The 20,585-nt window shown below is 40.9% G+C and overlaps 3 protein-coding genes and 1 non-coding gene across 4 annotated transcripts; 1 reads left to right on the forward strand and 3 right to left on the reverse strand.

The window, feature by feature from the left end:
- The first annotated feature begins 3 nt into the window (after nucleotides 1-3).
- On the forward strand, nucleotides 4-6,592 carry selenof (selenoprotein F). Its single transcript, XM_018677180.2, has 5 exons — nucleotides 4-135; nucleotides 1,350-1,517; nucleotides 4,413-4,476; nucleotides 5,039-5,088; nucleotides 5,312-6,592. Exons 1-5 carry the CDS (start codon nucleotides 88-90, stop codon nucleotides 5,441-5,443), a joined length of 462 nt encoding a protein of 153 aa, XP_018532696.1. The 5' UTR covers nucleotides 4-87; the 3' UTR covers nucleotides 5,444-6,592.
- Nucleotides 6,593-7,588: 996 nt separating this feature from the next.
- On the reverse strand, nucleotides 7,589-10,660 carry cldn18 (claudin 18). The gene is made up of 5 exons (XM_018677179.2): nucleotides 10,292-10,660; nucleotides 8,611-8,775; nucleotides 8,298-8,460; nucleotides 8,071-8,184; nucleotides 7,589-7,951 (listed from the first exon to the last, which is right to left on the reverse strand). Exons 1-5 carry the CDS (start codon nucleotides 10,509-10,511, stop codon nucleotides 7,855-7,857), a joined length of 759 nt encoding a protein of 252 aa, XP_018532695.1. The 5' UTR covers nucleotides 10,512-10,660; the 3' UTR covers nucleotides 7,589-7,854.
- Nucleotides 10,661-12,183: 1,523 nt separating this feature from the next.
- Nucleotides 12,184-14,623, reverse strand: LOC108883254 (transcription factor Sox-14). The gene has a single exon (XM_018676183.2). The coding sequence runs from the start codon at nucleotides 13,563-13,565 to the stop codon at nucleotides 12,819-12,821; it is 747 nt and encodes a 248-aa protein (XP_018531699.1). The 5' UTR covers nucleotides 13,566-14,623; the 3' UTR covers nucleotides 12,184-12,818.
- Nucleotides 14,624-20,315: 5,692 nt separating this feature from the next.
- trnap-ugg (transfer RNA proline (anticodon UGG)) lies at nucleotides 20,316-20,387 on the reverse strand. The gene has a single exon. It is a non-coding gene; the product is annotated as a tRNA-Pro (tRNA).
- Between the last annotated feature and the right edge of the window lie 198 nt (nucleotides 20,388-20,585).

Genomic DNA, 20,585 nt, shown 5'->3' on the forward strand with positions numbered 1-20,585 from the left:
AGTTTAATGGTCAGGCGCGACGGGGTTTTCCTCCAAGGAAATACAGGGGTCCTCTGAGTCGCTTTCGCTAACAAAGCAGGATCCAAAATGTCGGGAGAGGTATATCTCCTGTGGCTCCTCTCGCTCTTACAAACGGTAAGTTTATCAACAATAAGAATTATAAACTGTCGCCGCTTTCTATAAGTTATTTGTAACTAACATAAACGAGTGGCGAAGCTGTCCGCTGCTTAACGTTACGTGCAGTTTTTGTGAATCGCATCCTGCCGTGCCCGCAGCTTCAAAATGACGTGGCTCAACCTCAAAAGCTACGAGCCGTGATGGTGAACTGGAGCCTCCTTAGTGTTAATGTTTATCACATTTTAATTATCCCCGTCAAAATCAAAGTCCTGCTTAGTAAAGTGAAATCTGTGTCATCAAAACAGTACCAATGTAGCAAGCGCTAGAGTTACAGAGAACCATACTAATTGGAATAGATTTAATAATCCAAAGTGGTAAAATTCTGTCTACATAGCATATAAACGGGACTTTTAATTGGGTCGTATTTTATGTGCATATATTGGTTTCCAAAAATCTGAGACCAGTTTCTTATTCGAGTGAATGGGAAAATGGAGAACACACTGAACACGGATTTCCTGGATCCTGAAAGCGAAACAGATCATGTTTTCATTACCTGTAAGCATCTTTATTAACTTGCATGCCATAGAAAAACTAATAAAACAAAGCACCTCGGAACAGCAGCTGAGTCATCGGTTATTCACTGTCATTAAGACACGTTGATGTCCTGTAACAAAAAGGATGAACACTCTTCAGACTGAAATATCCAGTTTATTGCCCTAGTTGTTTACCCACATTCATATCAGTCAATAAAACCTCTTGTATCTCTTGTAGGAATTGTGCTTAAATTGTTGATTTGAAAGTATCAATGTAAATCAATTAGATATTTAGTTTTTGAGGCTGTTTGTCACCCTTCATAAGAACTGGCAGGCAGGCAGCTTTTAGAGTTGACTTTATTTTTTTAATGGACTGAAAACTAAACTTGGTTGACTGAGGTGATAGTCCTTTAGGCCACGAAAAAATAAGCCCACACATTGTTGATGGTTGACCTTTGTTTTGTAGAATTATTCATGGTAATACTCACATTAATTGTGGTTACTATTTGAGTATTTCATTGCACTTTAAAGCACAGAATTGTCCACCATATAAATCCCTAATGTCAGGCTTCTTAATCAGTCGCCCACTTTGCTTCTCTGCTGTTTTACATATAAGAGGTGAACAAGCACTTAGTAAAAACTTGTCTTTTTCTTTTTCCCCACTTTGTTTCCCTTCTGTCTCCTCCTTCCTCTGTCCAGCTGTCGGTGTATGGTGCCGAGCTGTCGTCGGAGGCATGCAGGGAGCTGGGTTTCTCCAGCAACCTGCTGTGCAGCTCCTGTGACCTGCTCGGGGAGTTCAGCCTCACTAAGCTCCAGCCCGACTGCCGGCAGTGCTGCCAGCAGGAGGCCCAGATGGAAGCTCGCAAGGTAAAGGGAACAACAGAGCCTGTGAAACTGCCAAACAGAAAATAATTGCCTGTCTAGATTCAGTCACAGCGTGGAGCATGTTGCAAAGACCTCAAAAGGGGGTTCAGTGAGAATGGAAGTGCAACAAGGTTAACAAAAGTGCCCACAGTAACATAATTAAATGAAAGACTCTTGCTGTTTGAGCTGCGCAACTGAGACTTGACAGATCTAATGATGCTCAGAACAACAGTTAATTAATTGTGGGGTCTTGAGTTGATCTGTGTGCTATCTCTAGTCATTTTCTAGTCATGTGGCTGATGGACTCCTCAGTGGGTAGTAGTTTCAGTCTGACGACCTCTGAGTCAGAATGTGTGACATGTATTGACAGGATCACACCCCCTAGCATTTAAACTGCTACTAAAAACAACCTAGTTTTAGCCTTCCTGTCGCTGGGTCTGTTGACACTATTTGCAGCTGTGCATCAGATCTGAGCTGCCACACACAAACTCTGTCACTAGCTGTCTGTCTCAGTCTTTCTCTCTGATGTTCAGAGTCGAGGCTCCTTAACCCTGGCTTGACAACTCCCCATGGGGTCGAAATGTCAAGTTTTGTAGTAACAACCTCTCTGTAACCAGTGATGAGGTGTTACTAGGTGCTCATTGCTCTGGTGATTACAGGAAATTCAGAAGAGGTCCCTGCTGTGCTCGACAGATAAACACTGTGTGAAGTGATGGTGGAAAAACAATGTAATTTTTCTTTGATTAAGCAAAGCCCCTAGAGCGTGTGTGGTATCCTAGCAACAGCACCTTGGAAAAGTGTAGTGCACACCTCATTACACCTCTTGATGATAATTCTGCTTCAGACAGACTCTTAGAGGAAAGATTACTCCTTGTTCCTCACGATTTGAGTGAAAATGTCACTTACAGGAGCAATTGGCTATCTCCAGCTGCACTGTGAGGGTACCAGTAGAAACGACGGTGTCACTAAGCACATTTTCTCCTCAGACAGCAACAATTATCTGCCTTAAGAATTCTTTGAGTCTCGCAATTGACATCAGTGCCGTGTCATTAAACCCTCTGAGAAATGGCTTATTGCTCAGCCTAGTCGATTAGTAAGATTCACTGTGCATGGAGGGCATTTCGGTTACTCATTTTCAAATGTGTGCTCCTCTGCAGAGCACCCGCGCATGGCAGCACCTCAGCTCCCCTGGGTGCCACTTTACAATATGTCTCTGTAGAGCATGAAAACCTTTTTTAGAGTCTCTCAGGTCTGTGTGGTGTACAGTCGATGACAGTAACAGGAGAAGCCTCCATTACTGGGCTTTAAACCCTTTAAGGATTGGTCTGACAATATTCTACATGCACCATTTGCTTTAGAGTAACACCGTTCCCAGCTGTACAAAATTATTTACAGGGTATCTGCAGGGAAAGAAACACTTAAAAAAAAAAAAAAACCCTCAGAAGGTCTTAAAGTCTTAAAGTCTTAAATAACAGTTTTTTTTGACGTGGTTGCAAACTGTGGGGAAACATTCTACATCTCTAAACTACAGAAGTGAAACAGTGGACTGTGCGTGCAGCAGGCTGTTCAAGACTTAAATTAACCTAAATTAAATCCTTATTTTTTAAACTGATTAATCCATACATCTATTTTCTGCCACTTATCTGGGCCCAGGCCACTTAACTTGATTAATTATTCTGTTATTATAATTATATACAGCAGGGAAGTACTGACAGAAATATGACATAAATGTCAAGAAATTTATGGACTTCATAAATAATTGTAGGCTTTATTATCCCTACTGGTTCTCCACCATTCTTTGAAAGGTATGAAAGTGAAAAAGGTATTAAACTGAATTCTATATGGGATTATGAGGGTCTTAAAAAGTCTTGAATTTAATTGGATGAACCTGGCAGAAATCCTGCGTTTATTGGGAGACCGACTAAGGCAAAGAAAATCCCTTAAACCGACATCTTTAGGCATTTAAAGTCTTCACTGTGATCTAAGATATTACAGGTCTTTGTTAGACTTAAAAGGGCAAAAGCTGTCGATCATATTTTATCAGGACCTTTTGTTTCTTGTTAACTCTTTGTCTCATCTGCTTGGATGATTCCTCTGTAGACAATATTACATCATTTATGTTTTTATATTTTAGGTTGTAGTGAACATAGGTGATCTCTGCTTCTGTCTGCAAGGTTGATAGAGTACCAACCACATTAAGACAATACATGGATGGAGTAAGGGAGAGTGTAAGTTTTTGGTATTGAAAGACAGACAGGGTGAGTAGTTAATTAAGGGCGTTTCAGACTGTTAAAATGCTCCAATGAGTCCATGTGGAGACGTCTACTATTTGTTTCCTAGTTTCCAGTTCTCAGCAGAGCCGTGACTCGTCTCTGATCTGCCATGTGTGGTAAAACAAAAAGCACGATAATTGAATTTCGGCAGTGTTGGATTGTTTACGGAAACTCAGGGGATGAGAGAAAGAGGAGAGGATCTTAGCTTTGCATGCTTAATTTAATTTGCTGTGTGAACCAGCCGACCAGGCCGTTTACCGCTCTCCTCCCCCTGAAGACGGCGAGCACAGCACGGTCTTGAAATACTGCCGTGACACTCCAATTTCCTCTAACTTATTGTGTATTGGTGCTGGAGGTTTGATTACAAGTGAGCCCCGCACAAACCACCATCCATCAGCCCTGCTCCATATGCACAGGCTCACAGTTTAATGACCCCCAAGGAGTCGCCTGGACACGTTTATGAATCAGTCTGGCTGAATCAAATTACTCCTCCAGGCCAGGCGTCCTACCACCAGCAGAGCCGGCGTCTATTCTGTGTCTGTGTGCGGGCATTGATGTGTTGGGGGGTGGGGGGTGGAAAAAGCCCTCCTCCTGGATACCTTACATTGTGTTTATTTGCACACAGCTTTATGCTGGAGCCATCCTAGAGGTGTGTGGATGAAAACTGGGGAGGTTCCCTCAAGTCCAAGGTGAGTTCTCTTTTGGGACACAATTACACTCCGATACTTAGCATTATCTTGTTTTGAAATATGCACACTCTTCCTGAGAACGAGCTTGCACCTTGGGTGATTCTGTGTCTTAATCAGTGTGGATGAGTGTAAGATATATCCTTTTGAAATCACTTTTTGCAGTAGGTGGTCTAAAGTGCCTGTGGGCTAGTTTTCAAACAAGCTTTTGAAGTTTTTTATTCTCTGCGTCTTGGGACCAGACCTCCCATCTCTGCTCAGTGTAACATTTGGTTAATTCAGTGTCAGGTTACGTTGATGGAGTTACTGCAGCTCGCCTCAGTGTGGGGAGGGTGGGGGTTGGGGGGGGGGGGGACGTCTGGAGCCCTGTCTGTGCCATATGGCTGTTGTTTGTTTACTTCAGCTGTAGCCATCCTGTATTCTCAACTGTCTCCTCCACTATTAACGCTGCATTCTCAGGAGGTTTTGCAGTTGTCACTAATTACACACCATGGTACCAAAATAGAAAGGCTAATTGACTGATTCATTACAAGACATTTGTCTCACCTGTGTTTTATCTCCTCAGCTTTTGTCAGGAGTGACAAGCCGAAGATGTTCAAGGGTCTTCAGATCAAGGTGGGGATGATGAATTGTGTTGATGATGTACCAGCATGATTTGTAATATCTCATGATGAGGCAGAGCAAGCCTCAGTGATTTCTAAGAAATCATATTATGTTGATCAGATGACTCACAAACATTTCTCTGAATATTTTACCATTTGTACTGAGGTTAAACCTGATTTCTTAACACCCCTCCTCCTTTTCTCTCTCTGCCACTCACCCCCCTCCCACACTGCAGTACGTGAGAGGCTCAGATCCTGTACTAAAGCTTTTGGACGATAACGGGAACATCGCTGAAGAGCTCAGCATCCTCAAGTGGAACACAGACAGCGTGGAGGAGTTTCTAAGTGAGAAATTAGACCGGATATAGACACAAGTCCAACTTTTTTTTTTTTTTTTTAGTGAAAAGGTCACTTCATCCAAACTACAAAGAAAAACATGTTTTACTACTTGCTCTTTTATGTAGCTGTGCAGATAGTTTCTGTTTTATGTGCTGAGGCTTTGAGATTTCAGTCTCTGAGAATTGTGCCTCTGCTTTCAGGTGAATTCAGTTTTGTTTGTGTTGCTCACAGCACAAAAAAATTACATTTAAAATATTCATCATCATCTTGTCTTTCCCGAAACTGTGTCCTGATTACTGTAGATGAATCACCTCATACACTGTCAGCAGTGGAATTACAACTATTGAAGAAATCGTCTGAATTAAAACTAAGAAACAGGGAAACTGTCCTGCAGCTGTAAATGTAATTTTCCAATGTTTTAAGGACCACAGATGAAATTCCATTAACCTCCATTGTTTTTATGTTGCAGCAAAAATCTGAAGAGACAGATCTTTTGAAACCTGAGTAAATTAAACAGAAAACATATCTGCATGGTTAGAGATTACAGGGCCAAGTTAGAAAATGTTTACCTCTATTTTGGGTGAATTGACCTTTCAGTTATTTACCAATTTGTACACAGCTCGGCCTTGATAGATGGTTGTTAAAATGACTGCTCTCTATGACTGTTTTTGTATCTGAAAGTCATGAATTTCTTGTCTGGATTTTACCAAATAACTTATGTGAGTGTGTGAAACAACACAATCACAGAGCACAGCAGAAATAATGATCAGCATTACTGATAAATCATGGATGAAATCTGCTCCATGAGGTTTGAGAAGACTTAACGATAGTACATCATGACCTGTTTAATTGTCTGTCTGTGGGAGTCTCTGTTTCCCCTCTGTCTGTCTGATATTCTTGTATAATTATTTTTTATAATGCTCAATATTGTGACTGATGGGATTTGTAGCAAGACTAAATGGATCCTAGCTGCTTTCCAAATGCGGATGTCTTTGTTTGAGGCACATATTAGTGAAGACCTCACAGTAAACCAGTGTTGGGATGTGAGGTCTGATGTATAGTTGTGTTTTTCTGCATCTTCTGCTTTGGAGAGAAACTGGATTTATTATTAATGCTTGTATTGGAGATGGAGGTTTAAATATGCAACAATAAACAAAGTCTGATGGTTTCTCTGCCAACAGCGTGTCCTTTAATTTAATGGAAAGTGCCACAGAATCACATGTGTTACCCCTGAACACATTGACTGCCTTGTAAGTGCTGGACTTCAGACTGAGTCAAACCTATAGACATGCTGATCTCTAGTGGTCTGAAACAGCACTGCAGCTCAGAGCTATGACAGGAGGCACTGTACATATGTATTTGTGTCTTATGGGTTTTTTCCCCACAAAATAGCTCCAACACATCACTGGAAATTCTCCTAATCTATTTTCCCCGACCGCCTACACGACTCTGAATTTGCATCATTATGGACAGTAAGGATCAAACATCCAAATGAAGTAAAAGTAAGCAACACACATTTGTGAGCTGAGGGGGACTTTCTAATGTCACATTTTTTAAAAATAGGCCAAAGATACATCTAATCTATATATATAACTGAAGTATCACAATGTCTGTATTTGTGAATAAGGTTTTTTTTTTTTTTTTGCTTCCTGAAACTCCCCTCATCATTTCTCTCTGAAAAGATCAGTGTATTTCTCTACCACATCTTCTGAAATGGAAGCTGAGCAAAAAGCCATCAGATTGCCCTTTTCCAGTACGGAAATATGGAGCATGAAAAGACAACAAAAATACAGCGTATCACCTCAAGAGATACATTGGCATAGATCCACCATCGCTCTCCTTTTCATCCTGTTTCATCCACAGCCACCAGTCTTCAAAAACACAGGCAAGTAAAACAGTCAGTGTTCAGATTTTACCCTCCATGTTGGCAGCTTCTGTCTATGGAGAGGGTGTATGCAGTTTAAATACAGGGAATCATTGCTGCTAGTTGGTTACATACAGCAACACTTAAACCAAACACGTTGATAGATGGATATGTCCTTCTTTACTCACATGAGTCCTATAGTCATGTTCCATCCTTAAAGACATTTTCAGAGTAATTGGAACCACTTGGCACAGATATTTCAGAAATCAATGTTTTATTTTCAAACATAAAAATAAACTGATTTAACAAAACTGAAGTAAAAAAGCTTCAATTACACAGTGTCTACACATTTGTAAATATCCAGTAAGATGTGCATGTGAAAGCTAAATATTTTGCTATAACTCCTCTTTCTATTCCACCTGTTATGTTTAGATGTGAGAAGTTACAGATTACCATTATCAGACATTAAAGATGCAGTATTGAATGTATATATGAGGCAACTAAAAAAAAAAAGAAAACGTCCCATAAAGCATGCTGCATGTGAAAAGCTAAAAAGCAAACTGTCAGTGGGTAAAGTTAGACATAGTTCTGCTGTCTCTTGCCGCCCTCTGAATGCTGGTCATCTAGGTCGGCTTTGCTGTGGGACTGAGGTTTGTAAACAACCCCGGGGTAACTGCGAGGCAAAAGACAACACATAGAATAAAGGTGATTCTGCACATGAAAAAGACAAGTTTAAGAAGCTTAGGTACGTTCTCATCATTGACTATCAACATAAATCTGTGTGGGACTCACTGTGGTTTCTCATCTTTCACCATTTCCTTGAAAGCCAGTGACTTCAGGATGCCTCCAATAACCAGGACACCACCTCCTATCCAGGCTATAAACAGCGCAGGGCCAAATGTGTATCTGGTGAAGACAGATAACACAGTTCAGCAAAGCTAGATGCACCAGGTCCAGCATGCGAATGATATGGAGATTATAACGAACATGAGCAAAAAATATTAAACTTAATGTCCTACGTGGGCATTCCTCCCATTCCTCCTCCCATTCCTCCTCCCATTCCTCCACCCATCCCCATCTCTCCGCCCATCATTCCTCCTCCATAGTTGTTGTAGGTGGACATCCTGAAACTGGCCACGATCTGACTGGCGTAGATGGAGGCTCCTGCAATGCCACACACACCTGAGGGAGGTACAAACAGGAAGCTGATTTACCTCATAGAGAAACTAATAATATATACAACCCCTTCAAAAATAACAGGCTTTATAATTAGTCAAAGTTACAAAATGACTGCTTGCTTCTCTCATGTTTATCTGAATTTCAAACCCATACCGGCGATGATGAACATGATGCCAGCGGTGAGGCTCATCTTGGCCTTGGTGGTGTCCTCCATGTTGTTCATCGTGAGGCATTTCAGAGAGAAAACTGATATCACAGCCCCGAGCACGCTCAGTACCACACCCACTATCATCAGGGCCCGCACAGCCTGGAAGGCGCCTAGCGGACAGAGAACACACTCACTCAGAGAGCTTTACATCGGAAAAGTTAAGTCTGATGTTTCTGCAGCCGCACCCAGGAATTTAGAGATACTGAGGTCATGGGTCCAAATTCTCCCATGGTACTCAGCCCAACCAAAAAAGACAGCACGAATAAAGTTTTTAAAATGTTTCAAATAATTTTAATCGTTCATGTTATATTTATACCATTTAGAGTTTGGTTCTATTTTCTGTAAAATTAATTTCACACACTGCACACTTTAGTTTTAATGGGAGACAAATTATTTATTTATTTTCTGGTCATCATATTTAAATATGTGGTGTCTGAAATTACTGTAATGAACCTATAAAAACCCACCACGTGATCTTAGATCTTACATTGAAAAGAAAGTCAATGTGCTTTAATCAAACTGTTGTAAGTAAGTCATGTAAGTCATATTACGAATCTTAAATTCACCAGAAAATGATGTGATTGTGTTTAATGTAATAATGTGGTCACTGTTTTCCTGCAGTAGGTGTGTTGAAGGAACCTGCCCTCTGCATGTTGTTTGTTCTGATAATGGTATTGACCAACTCTCCATTATAGTGACCAGAATGCATTGCAAAGGCAGTGCAAACACTGATAGGAGCAGGGCTGAAACGGGAACAAGAGTTTGGACGAGAACAACAGAAACTGAGAATAATAATGATTTTAAAACAATATCTGTTTAAAAAACTATTTACTCTCAATAATTCTGCCAATGAGAAATATTTTGCTTTCAGCTTTATTCCTTCAACACCTTAGTGAGGACAAGTCCAGGTTTCTTCCTCCTTTTATTTAGAATGCCCTTTATTGTCATTATACTAAAAGTACAATGAGATTGGAGAGCTTCTCCTTTTCAGTGCAAACATACAAAATATGCAGAAACAAAATATATTAAAAAAGATAGAGAAAAAAACAGTGCAACACTATGTACAATGAGGTATAAGTGTGAATGTAAATGTATTGCACAAGATGGTTGTTAAATTATTTAAAATTTATTTAAAACCCTATCAGCCTGATAGTGTTATTTTATCTTCAGTTTTCTCTCACTTTGGCTTCAAAATTTGGTAAAATTTAATAATATTTCAACACAACATGATAATATGACCTATTCATTTGTTCCAGGAGTTGTCATTTTAGTTCCTCTTGAATGATGGGGCAGGGCCAAGACTTAGGCCCTCTTGGATCTGAACAGGTGGTGAGAGAACTTCCTTGAAAGCCTGCGACTAGACAACTCCAGTTTAGCTACATTTGTTTATTTATTTATTTTTACCTGCTTCATCATTGTTCCCATGATCAGAGAAAGCTTAGCACACATCTAACAAAGTGTTCTAATGAGTGAGCCAAACTCTTGGAGTTTCCTCCACAAGAAAACCAAATGAAACTTTGGCCTTGATGGTGAAGGAGTCTAATTCTGGACACAGCTTGATTTTGTTTCATTATTAGCACAGCAAGGAAATTAAACTAATTTAGATGTAAGTAGATAAAGACTTACCTGAGAAGCCCAGGATGCCATAGAGTGGGCGACACTCAGTGAACCCAGAGGAGGCCGTCTCACAGTCCTGCCACAGACCCTTGTAGGTGTAAACAGATGTCACCACATCCCCCTGCCTGTCCTTGACGCTCCATTTGTTCATGGCAGTGGCTGCGATGAGGGCTGCTGCACCAATCAAACCCAGAATGAATCCACCGTTCTGCAGGACTGATGGCGCCATGGTGGTCTTCTCCTTCAGAAATGAGGAAACAGTATGTAGTGTGTGTGTGTGTGTGTGTGGTTTGTGTCCAGTTTGAATAAAAATCTTAATGCTCAAAGTAAAGCTGCATATGTGAATATGTTTAAGTAGAGGCGCCCAAGGTGAACAGGTGTGTGGCGCGGAGGTAGAGAATGAAACTGGGCAAACTGGCACTTTGTAGTGATGGTGGTGTTGGGTGGAGGCGGTTGGGTGTCGCCCAGTAGGTGATACAGCAGTATGGGCTGGGCTACCTCATGTTGAGAGGTGTGGACACAGTGGCGATAGGCACACCTGGCACCTAAATGAGAACTAACCGTTTAAATGTAAATACGAGAAACTGAATCACTGACGTTGGTCAGTGAGTAAATGATGCTGCAATTTACAGACAAGCACGGGAATACACAGAGATGAAGTAGAAATGAGTGTGTCACTGAATCATGTCTAACTTAATGGATGACAATCACAGGAGAGAAATAACACACACATGACAATAAGAGATTCTGAGTTGAGCTATGAATGTGCATAGAGTGTAAAAGATGTTACTTAAGCAAAACCAGTAACGTAAATCCTTTTTCCACATCCAGAGAAAGGTCAGAGGTCATTCTCAGGTACAGAGCTGCCTCTGAACCTGTGAGAGTTGATAAAGATTTGGTGTTTTGCTCAAGGATAAAAAAATTAAATCTCAACTTTAAACCTGGCACCTCATCCTCCAGTCTGTTTACCTGCCCAGGTTGTCAAATGAAAAGCTCTCTGACTGAGGCGTCCCAGTGGCCGAGGGTTTAAGATGCTGACTATAAAATTACAACATCCTCAACTCATGTCCAGCCAACAACACTTGTTTTATTCTGCAAAAGACAACCTTCTGACACTGACCCAAATATCAGGTCATTTCTGTTGTGAGGCTGATCCAGGATATCAGTCTGAGACTAAAGCATGGTGGTTTCAGTGTGAGGACTCATTCCCTCTTACTAACTGTGAAACAAACAGCACCTCATACGATTTCCATGATTCAACTTTTCACCTTATCACTTTGTCAACAACTGGGGAGGAGAGAGGTTTCTATTCTTCTCTTATCATCAGCTCGGCTCACTCTCGGTAACAAACACACACATGGACGCACACAACAATACTCACACAGCGGTCACCAAACACGATGGGAGTAGAAAATTGAATCTTGTTTGGATCGTTTAGTTTCTGTGAACTTCTACTTTTTGCATCATATTAATATTTGTTTGTCTAAATCTCTGTGCTGCACCTTATCAGGAGATTAAAAGCCAGTTTGTTTGAATACAGGTGCTCAGGCTTCAGACACATGAAAACACACTTCCCTCAGATTAACTTATCAATACCTGTAACACTTTTATTACAGCTGATGTCTGTAACATCTGACGCATCTGAGTGACAGTAAAAAAAAAGAAGCAGTGATCCGGATAATCCCAAATACAAACAGTAATATCAATAAAATCACCAACCTCACATTGTTCACTGAACAGCATTCAACAGCTGACTCACTAGTGTAGGTGATTATATGAAATGTTTCTTTGTGAAATTCCCTTGAAAAATCATGCTCCAAAGGAAAAAAAAGAGACTACAATTATAAAGCAATTCTTCATTAAAACATTTATTATTTTCAGAAAGAAAAGAATGGCAAAGAAGAAAACTAACTGTAGGCAGGCCTACATACTGAGACAAATATTCTGGGGAGATAAACAGGTGTTAGTTTCCAAATATAAGAATGCAAGAATAAAAAATGCAAAATGATGTTGTTTTGTTGTTGTTGTGGTTGTTTTGCTTGGATAAATAAACATACCAAAACACATTGGCCCTTGCAGGCTTCCTTACATCCACAACACATTTCTGTTTGTCTGACTGACAGTTATGTGGACACAAAAATCAACTGATTTTGTTTGGATCAGTTATTTAGAAAAGCTTAAGTGTGGGCCTCCTGCACTTTGTTTTGTATTTATTCTCTTGTCAAAGCAGTAATAATAAAATAGCATCTTCACACCACAGTCATTACTCTGTATTTACATTTACAGACAGGGACTTGCTGTGTGTTTTTGGTGCTCAGCTGTGACTGATTAAACAGCAATTTATGGCATTTTGAAATGTTTTAAATCTCTGCGGTAGGACTGTAACATTCCCACAGGGTAATGAATCAAAGTGGACAGTTTTGCTGTAATATTTCTAGGATGAAAACATGTACTGAAGCCCAGTTCCATTTCTTTTGTCATTTTATATGTTGAGGTCCTGTGCGTAAACTTTTCCTGTTTTAACCGTGCGTCTGTGTCACACACTGGAGCTGGGTGAAGTGTAAGAGTCCATGCCGCTCTTGGTCATCCCTCCAGGGAAGAGAATATATGCCACCTGAGGCTGTAAACTGGCCGCAGACCACGCGCTACAGTTACACGGCACCACGTACCCGGGGCTGGAGGGTGACGGGTGGGTGTGGGTGTGCTGTCCGTGGCAAGCCAGACCTCCGATCCCTCCGGTCTGGTACCCAAAGGCGTGCGCGCCGTAAGGCAGAGCGCCCGCGGCCAGAGTGTGCGGAATCTCCGCCATCCGCTGGACAGCTCCGGTGCTGAACTGCGCCACCGGCTCCAGCAGAGAGAAGGACGATGTGGAGGAGGAAGAAGAGGAGGAGGAGGAGGCGGGAGCGAGGAGAGCCCTGGCTTTATCCCCGGGGACGAGAAAGGAGTCCATGGAAAATCCCTTCAAGTGCTCCGCTGCCTCCCCGAGCAGAGACGGCAGCGGGAAAACAAAACGGTCCCTCTTCAGGAGGCTCTTGGGTTTGCGCCGGGGTCGGTACTTGTAGTCCGGGTGCTCCTTCATGTGCTGAGCCCGCAGCCTCTTGGCCTCGTCGATGTACGGGCGCTTCTCAGAGTCGGAGAGCAGCTTCCACTCCGCGCCGAGTCTCTTGCTGATCTCAGAGTTGTGCATCTTCGGGTTCTCCTGGGCCATCTTTCTCCTCTGGCCTCTGGACCAAACCATGAAGGCGTTCATGGGTCTCTTGATATGATCTAAAGGTTTTGCCATTTCAGGAGCTGACACATCAATTAAAGCACGCGCACGATCCTACTTTAAAGTGAGTCACCTCTCCAAAAAGCTCATGCTCCTCTCGTGCGTAAAAGGAAAAGGAAAAGTGACGCAAAGATAGACTGAGTTAAGAAATACTTTCTCTGTCTCTCTGTCGTTTAAAGAGCAGAAAGTTCCAGATTGACTGAAGCGTTTGCACCAAGTGGAACTGAAAACTACATAAGGCGCAAAGCCTGGGCGCATGAATGGGAGTCGCACGGGACCAAGTTGGAAGCTTGTTATGGATGATGCTGGGCATGTCAACCTCTCATCACCACACGACTGTCACGGCGAGCCAAGCCAATGGGGAATGAGAGAGAGCACTGTAATCCCCTCACAAAAAAGTGACTGTACAACATTTCTGAGGGACTCCCTCCTCTCCAACAGTCCAATCTCTCCACAGCTCCACAGAGACAGACAGGAAACCAGGGGAGAAAGTCATAGAACATCAGCAGAGATCTTCGGACTAAGTTTTTTTTTTGTGTGTGTGTGTGTGAGGATGATATTTTCCACTGCAGCTGCACATAGCTCTATAATGACCTGTATGGCTCATTTGCTCAATAATGAAGTCTGTTTCAGATGATCTCAGAGGAAGTTGCTGTATGTTTTAGTCATTTGAGTCCATCTCATTAAACCAGGAGGAGTTCAGTAGCCAAACATCCTTCATAGCCACCCCCCAAACAAGACAGCGTCTAAATTTTTATTCTTTTGTAGCTCTTTTATATTTTCTGAAAGAAACAGTTGCAAGGAAAATCATCTGAAAAGCAACAACATTAAACTAAAATAACTGTCTCACAGTTTGTGCTGGATTAGGTCTGTCCAGGAAACTACAGGAAATTACAGATTAAGTAAAGTGTAACTGTTTTATTCCCCAAACATTAAGGTGTAAATGTTGTTTTGAAGCCCTCTCCAGGCTACAAGGAATAAAAAGCTGGTGTAGAAAGACTGAATCCTGGTGAAAAAAGCATTGAAAAAATTGTGGACTCAGGTTAAAAACCGTCTAAGTTTTTAACTGCAGAATGTAACTCATGCAACGTTGCTAAAACTTCCAAATTTCCCTCCAAAATAAAATACAGAGGGCGTTAAAACAAAATGAGAGTTCTTCCCCAAACTTGCTTCCTTCGTCCATTTCACAGTTCTCACGCTTCCTTTTTAAAAACGTGTCTTAAAACTGACTCATTTAAATTCTTTCCCATGATGCCATGCAGGTTTCCTAGTTATCAATATGTGTACAAGTGGCTCACCTCTCCCTCCTCCATAGTCTCCACAAAATCAATATTAATCACAGCCATAATTCACTGGCCCTGGGTGACTCCATTGATTGTTACAGTTTTCATAATTACTATACCTTATCTGATCAAATATATGCTTCAGCCACCTCATCTGTTATTGAAATGACATTGATGGAGAAATTCCTGAGTGCTAAGTTAACTGTGAACTATATACAGTGTGCATGTACATGTATGTGCTTATAGGTAATGACAGGGGATTACTGTATGGAGTATATACTCAGGAAGCTCATTTTACAAGGGGGAATTCAATACCCACTCTCTGGGTGTCTGAGTGGGAGCTTCCAGGCTGCCTCAAAGGCACCCAAAATGGCTTCTGCAAAAAGGATTATTACCATGACAGAAGCATGATGTGTTTGTCCGTCAGACAGACCTGTGGCGGTTAGCTGAAGCTCATGGGTTTAGGTTTTGGAAGCAGCGATAAAAGTTAGATATCAGGGCGAGGAGGAGGCCTTTATTTCATTTACCTCCCACAATCAAAGGCACCGTGGGCCTCTTCAAAGGCAGAATAAATGGACACAGAAGATCCAGTGGTGCACACCGCGTCAGTGGTGGCGATGATAAGACGTTTTCAGAGGGTGTTTTTTTTTTTTTTCTCGTGGGTTTTGCTCAGAGCAGACGGGCTGGAGGGATAAAGTGATTGGCAGCAGGGGTCAGACAGTTGATCTGTCTCCTCATAGCTGTGCTGTTATCTACTGTGCTGTCGATTCAGGCCTCGCACGCAGGAGGCGCCCACCGCCACACAGAGACAATGATTACTTCCACAGAGGGACCGTGTTTTAGAGAGTTTTCAACAGAGGAGAGAAAAACTGTCTGAGAACAACAAACTGGAGAGGTGGAGCACATGAAGGGCAGTTTGAGAGAAATAATCTGTTTCGTTGTTGCTTTTGTAAAGATTTATTTCTGCTTCGTACAAAACTTTCCGCCGTCTTATTTGGAGAGGAACACAGGGAGTATGTGTTTTTTGTGTTCTAGTCAGTGTTTGGTTTGACTTCTAAGAAAGGGCAGCATTTCAACTCTGGAGAGATGAGGGAGGGGGAAAAAATGGGTAATAAGAAAAACTGCCAGCAGCACAAAATGGCTGTCGTAATCCGGTTATCCCCCGGGCTCTAAAGATACTGGTCCTCTCCTTAGGAGTCTATCTTTTCTTCTTATGTCAAAACTGTCCTCCATGCACTCAGGTGGATTAAGGAGTCACACTGTAGAAAGAAATTGACAGGTACAGAAAGACCTGGGGGTGAAAAGGAAATGAAAGATGACACAGAGAGGCAGGCCGGGCGCCTGGGCCGGGGGGAGTGAGCCAACGTCTGACAAGAAAAGAATCTCTCAAGACAACTACATACTGGAGGAAAAAACTCTGAGGGTTCCTACTAATTTACTGCATTGATTAACAGAATAATTACTGATTATATATCTCTACATCTTGTGAAATGGCTTTTCTTTCTGTAAATGGCTGAAGTGTCTGACGACTGCATTGTTCACTGATCTCCAGGTTATACTGGGTTTACTGGCAGCTCCTCAGGAGTGTCCATTATTAAAACTCACTTAGAGCAGATTACACTGTAGATAGATTATATGTGCATACATGTCTTACATTATTGAAGACCTCAACAAAAGACTTTGCTTTACACTGGCTGTTGTGAGCGTAGCAGTGGACGCTGTGAAACATGCCAGTTTTTGGCAACAGCCCAGTTGGCCTCCAGCTGAAGACGAGACACTACAGACAAAAACATTGTTTTTTCATGCACTGGTCAATTTTGAGATTCTGGCCTATTTTGCTTTCATAATTTCGTTCTGTGCTCGTTCAGACTAGTGGCAAGAAAACACCCAGAATAAGTGTTTAGGTGTTTGTTTTACTTCACATTGTCTGTTTGTGTCTATAGATTTCAATTACAGTACAAATCTTTAAAGGTTGTTGGAATTTCTCCACATCAATAGCACTTAAATGCACCAAACCCTCCAGTTTTATTCCTGTATATCTGTTCTGAGGGTTTTTACAGAGGGGTTTATTCATATATCATTCATATATCAACATGGCGAAATGTGATTGGTTTATTTTTTATGACTGTTTACAGTATTTTCTGATTATGAAGTGATAAAAATAGAAATATCCTCTGTAAAAACCATTGACTCAGCAAAGTGAAACAAGAATTTGGCTTTAATTTAAAATTTCAAAACTAACAGTTAACAGTTTAATTGACATGGAAAAGAATCGTTCCTTTAAGCTCGCAAATGTGACAAATGGACACCAGAACATTTGATAAACAGACTTTATAGATTATTTTGATTTTGATTGTCTATTTATTTTTTTAAAGAAATGTTAAGTGATAGATTAGTACAAGACAATAAACTACATCAAAATGTTGGTGTGTTCATCAGATTAACTGCGTTTTGAGATGGTTAAATGTATTCAGTCAATCACAGGAGCGGGAGAAAATTATTGACACATAAATTAAATTTTCCACAGTCTCCTGACAGAAAAGATCACGGTGGCTGTCTGAAGAGGCAGACTTGATGAGATAAAGGCTGAGGTTCTCTTACAAAAAGATGGCCCCTTTGTGCAGGTGATTCACCAGATCAGTATGTTGATCTTTTCTGCATATCATGGTGAACCTTGGCATGATTTCACAATGCACTGACACCTTTTAAAAACACAAATACACTCTTTAACCTCAGGGAAATATGTCATTTGAGTTGCGTTACACTGGAATTGTGTTACTGAATACGAGTAAACTTGTGAATAGGTTTCTATCTGATTAAGTGGGAAGTTCAGATGCACTCATACTTCAAATTTTGTCATTTCAGCTCCAAATAAATTCACTGAAATCCAAAAAACTACATTCAAGTCCAACAAGAGTTCCTGACACTTCTGAGCAGTCCATTAAAAAACATTTCAGGGGGAAAATCCCCAAGATTTTCATTGCTCTGGGGGGGATTTCACTAAATCTTGTGCTTATTCTCATGACACTTAGGAAAAGTAAAGCGGTTTTAATAGCTTTCCCCCTGACACATTGATGGTGGAATATGCTCTGGCTCTGTGGCAGATAGCTTCAATCCCGAGAGGCTGAGAGAGGGAGGGGAGGGTGGGGGGAGAGATCTGCTCGTCTCTGCCTGCCAGTACACTTTCATAAGGCCCCATCTCGGCTAAATTAATACACTTCCTCCAACATCTGAGGATAAAACCTGAGGGCCACATTATCAGCCAGCTTGTAATACAACCGAGTCAGCAGTCAATGAGATACATTTGCAACCAGGCATTTGTCAGCGACTCGGTGCCACAGAGGCAGGAGATTTAAAATGTCCTGCAGTAAATTAAGTGCTGCTTGAAAAGTGAAAGGTGCCGGCTAAGCAGGCGGCTGCTTACTTTAAATGACAGACTGGTTAAGGGGGTGATGATGGCGTAGTGATGGAGGGAGGAGGAAACTGAACCAGAGGCTAGAAGCTTTTTTTTCTGATTCTGGCTTCAATGCATTGAGTACATTTATAGAATGTTTGTGAAGGTTTGGGCAAAAGAATAATAATACTAACAATGGTAAAGTTTGTTTATATATCAGTTATTAAAACCACAGATTACACAATGCTTTACAATATACAGTAAAAATAATACAAGCTTGAAAGAGAATTTACAGAAATAAATCAAGTCACAAAAGCCTTTAAATGCATTCACAGCAGAAGTGTAAGAGTAAGTAAGTATAAAAACACATACAAAGGGAGTGATATGATCCCTTTTCTTACCTTAGCAAAAAGGACCAAGCTGCATTACTGTAGGTTTTTAACAGAGGGTTTGGTGTTGTTGGAGAAAGAGACTAGATTACTGTGTTTGTGCAGTGCTGATGGTTGGAGCAATTTCACTTTTCTCTGAATTTAATTGCAGGCAAGTCAGGTTTTACTGGTATATACAACTCAATGGAAAAGAATAACATGTCTGCAAATAATGTAGAACATTAGCTGCATTTTTATTTAGTCACAGATATTTGGTGTTATAGAGAAATATGAAACCATGTTTTCAGGAGCTAAATGTGCATGTGTGTATATGTATATGTATTTCTGTACATAATTACAGATTTACAAAATAAATGATCTATTAAAAAATATTTGAGTAATCAGCGAAAAATCTGATTTTTTATCAGGCTTTAAGTTCAGGCACTCATGTTTCCAATTCTTCTTGTCTCATCACGCTTCAAGTACAAAATTATTGTTTTTGCATGTTTTATCTTATTCAGTGCAACATTGTCCAGCATGACGCAGTATTTATATATTTTTAGAATGACATCTCTTGAACTTCAACAGCTTCTTTTTCCATTTATGTGAAAGTCACCTTGCAGAGACTTGAAATTTGCTTAACGTCATCTTTTGTTTTTGACAATGCTATTATTGTAGTTAAAAAGAAAAACAACCTCTATTTATATTTATATTACATATCTTCATATTAGAGCTCTTGAAGTCCTTTAATGTGCTGTCAGCCAGGAGCAAAATCCCACTGAGTTCACATGTAAGAACAGGGTGAGCACTCACAAATGAAACCATTAGCGACACACAGACGTGTCAGTGCCTCTCATCAGTGTGTGTTGTGTTATTGTTGTGCACAACTGCAACAAGGAGTTTTCAGATCAGATGAGGTAAATCTGAGAAATGTAAAATAAAATAAGCAGTTAAAGGTGTTGACCCACATTCATACCAGTTTCTGTCAGCAAGTCTCTTCCAGTTGAGTTTTATAGTGCGGTGTCGTCATGTAGCATCCATTTAAAAAACTGGGAATGATCAAAAATCTCCATTCTTATTCATAGCAGGACAGGAACCCCTTTGCCATATTAAGTAGGTACAGGAAAGAGGCACTTAAAATATATAGAAACTCACACACTTCATAGTATGAAGCCACTCTACAAATGACAGAACATGGTGCCACTAAGAGGCTTATGGAAATAATGGAGGTAGTGCACAGGTGATGTGAAGTCTATAGAGAGAGAGGAACTGAAAGAAGCCACAGAACTGCTGTACCGTAACTACTTTTCTTTAAATGTCCTGTATCTAAACTGGTAACATCCTGTATTTCTGTAAACTCCACCTTACTGACATAATGTCTCTACTGTATGAAAAAGTGGGCCACCACACCAGAGCTCAAATTTATGAGACTAAATTATCAGTGTAGTATAGATGAAAAGGCAACTCATGCAGAAAATAACATATACAGCTGTTGTATAGGTAGTCATATTGATAAAGAAACAAATGCCCTAAATGTAGTACTGCCAAAGTCCACAAGAGATCAGTGTAACAATGTGTAACAGAGCATAAGGAGACACGGTTCACTGGCCACTACTGTACATTTGTTTTTGCAACAAAACAACGGAAAACATATCACAAGCGTACAAGAAATTATTGCTTGTTATAGATGAAAAAAAACCAAAACAAAACAGCAAAAGGTGGGCTCGTCCGGGATTTGAACCCGGGACCTCTCGCACCCAAAGCGAGAATCATACCCCTAGACCAACGAGCCAGCTGACAGTAAAGCAGAAAGTACCATTTATATCGCTTTCACTTCCTGGTGCTGTATGCCAGACTGTTGTGTTTGCTTCAAAACGTCGTCATTAAAACCGAAATGGATTTCAAACCATCAACCAGAATCAGTAACCAAGGACAACGCTGGTATTCTAGCTAGCTGGTGAGCTAACCTAGCTCGTTACCACTGAGTCCG

The sequence above is a fragment of the Lates calcarifer genome, linkage group LG4 (assembly GCF_001640805.2).
Source record: "Lates calcarifer isolate ASB-BC8 linkage group LG4, TLL_Latcal_v3, whole genome shotgun sequence".
NCBI classification, from domain to species: Eukaryota; Metazoa; Chordata; class Actinopteri; family Centropomidae; genus Lates; species Lates calcarifer.

What these genes read in the sequence shown, in the direction of transcription:
- cldn18 (XM_018677179.2), bottom strand. Translation starts at nt 10,511, where the DNA reads ATGGCGCCATCAGTCCTGCAGAACGGTGGATTCATTCTGGGTTTGATT. An exon ending in TGGCATCCTGGGCTTCTCAG is followed by an intron (nt 8,776 to 10,291) that starts GTAAGTCTTTAT and finishes TCTGTCCGCTAG; the next exon opens with GCGCCTTCCAGGCTGTGCGG. An exon ending in GTGAAAGATGAGAAACCACA is followed by an intron (nt 7,952 to 8,070) that starts GTGAGTCCCACA and finishes TTTGCCTCGCAG; the next exon opens with TTACCCCGGGGTTGTTTACA.
- LOC108883254 (XM_018676183.2), bottom strand. Translation starts at nt 13,565, where the DNA reads ATGGCAAAACCTTTAGATCATATCAAGAGACCCATGAACGCCTTCATG.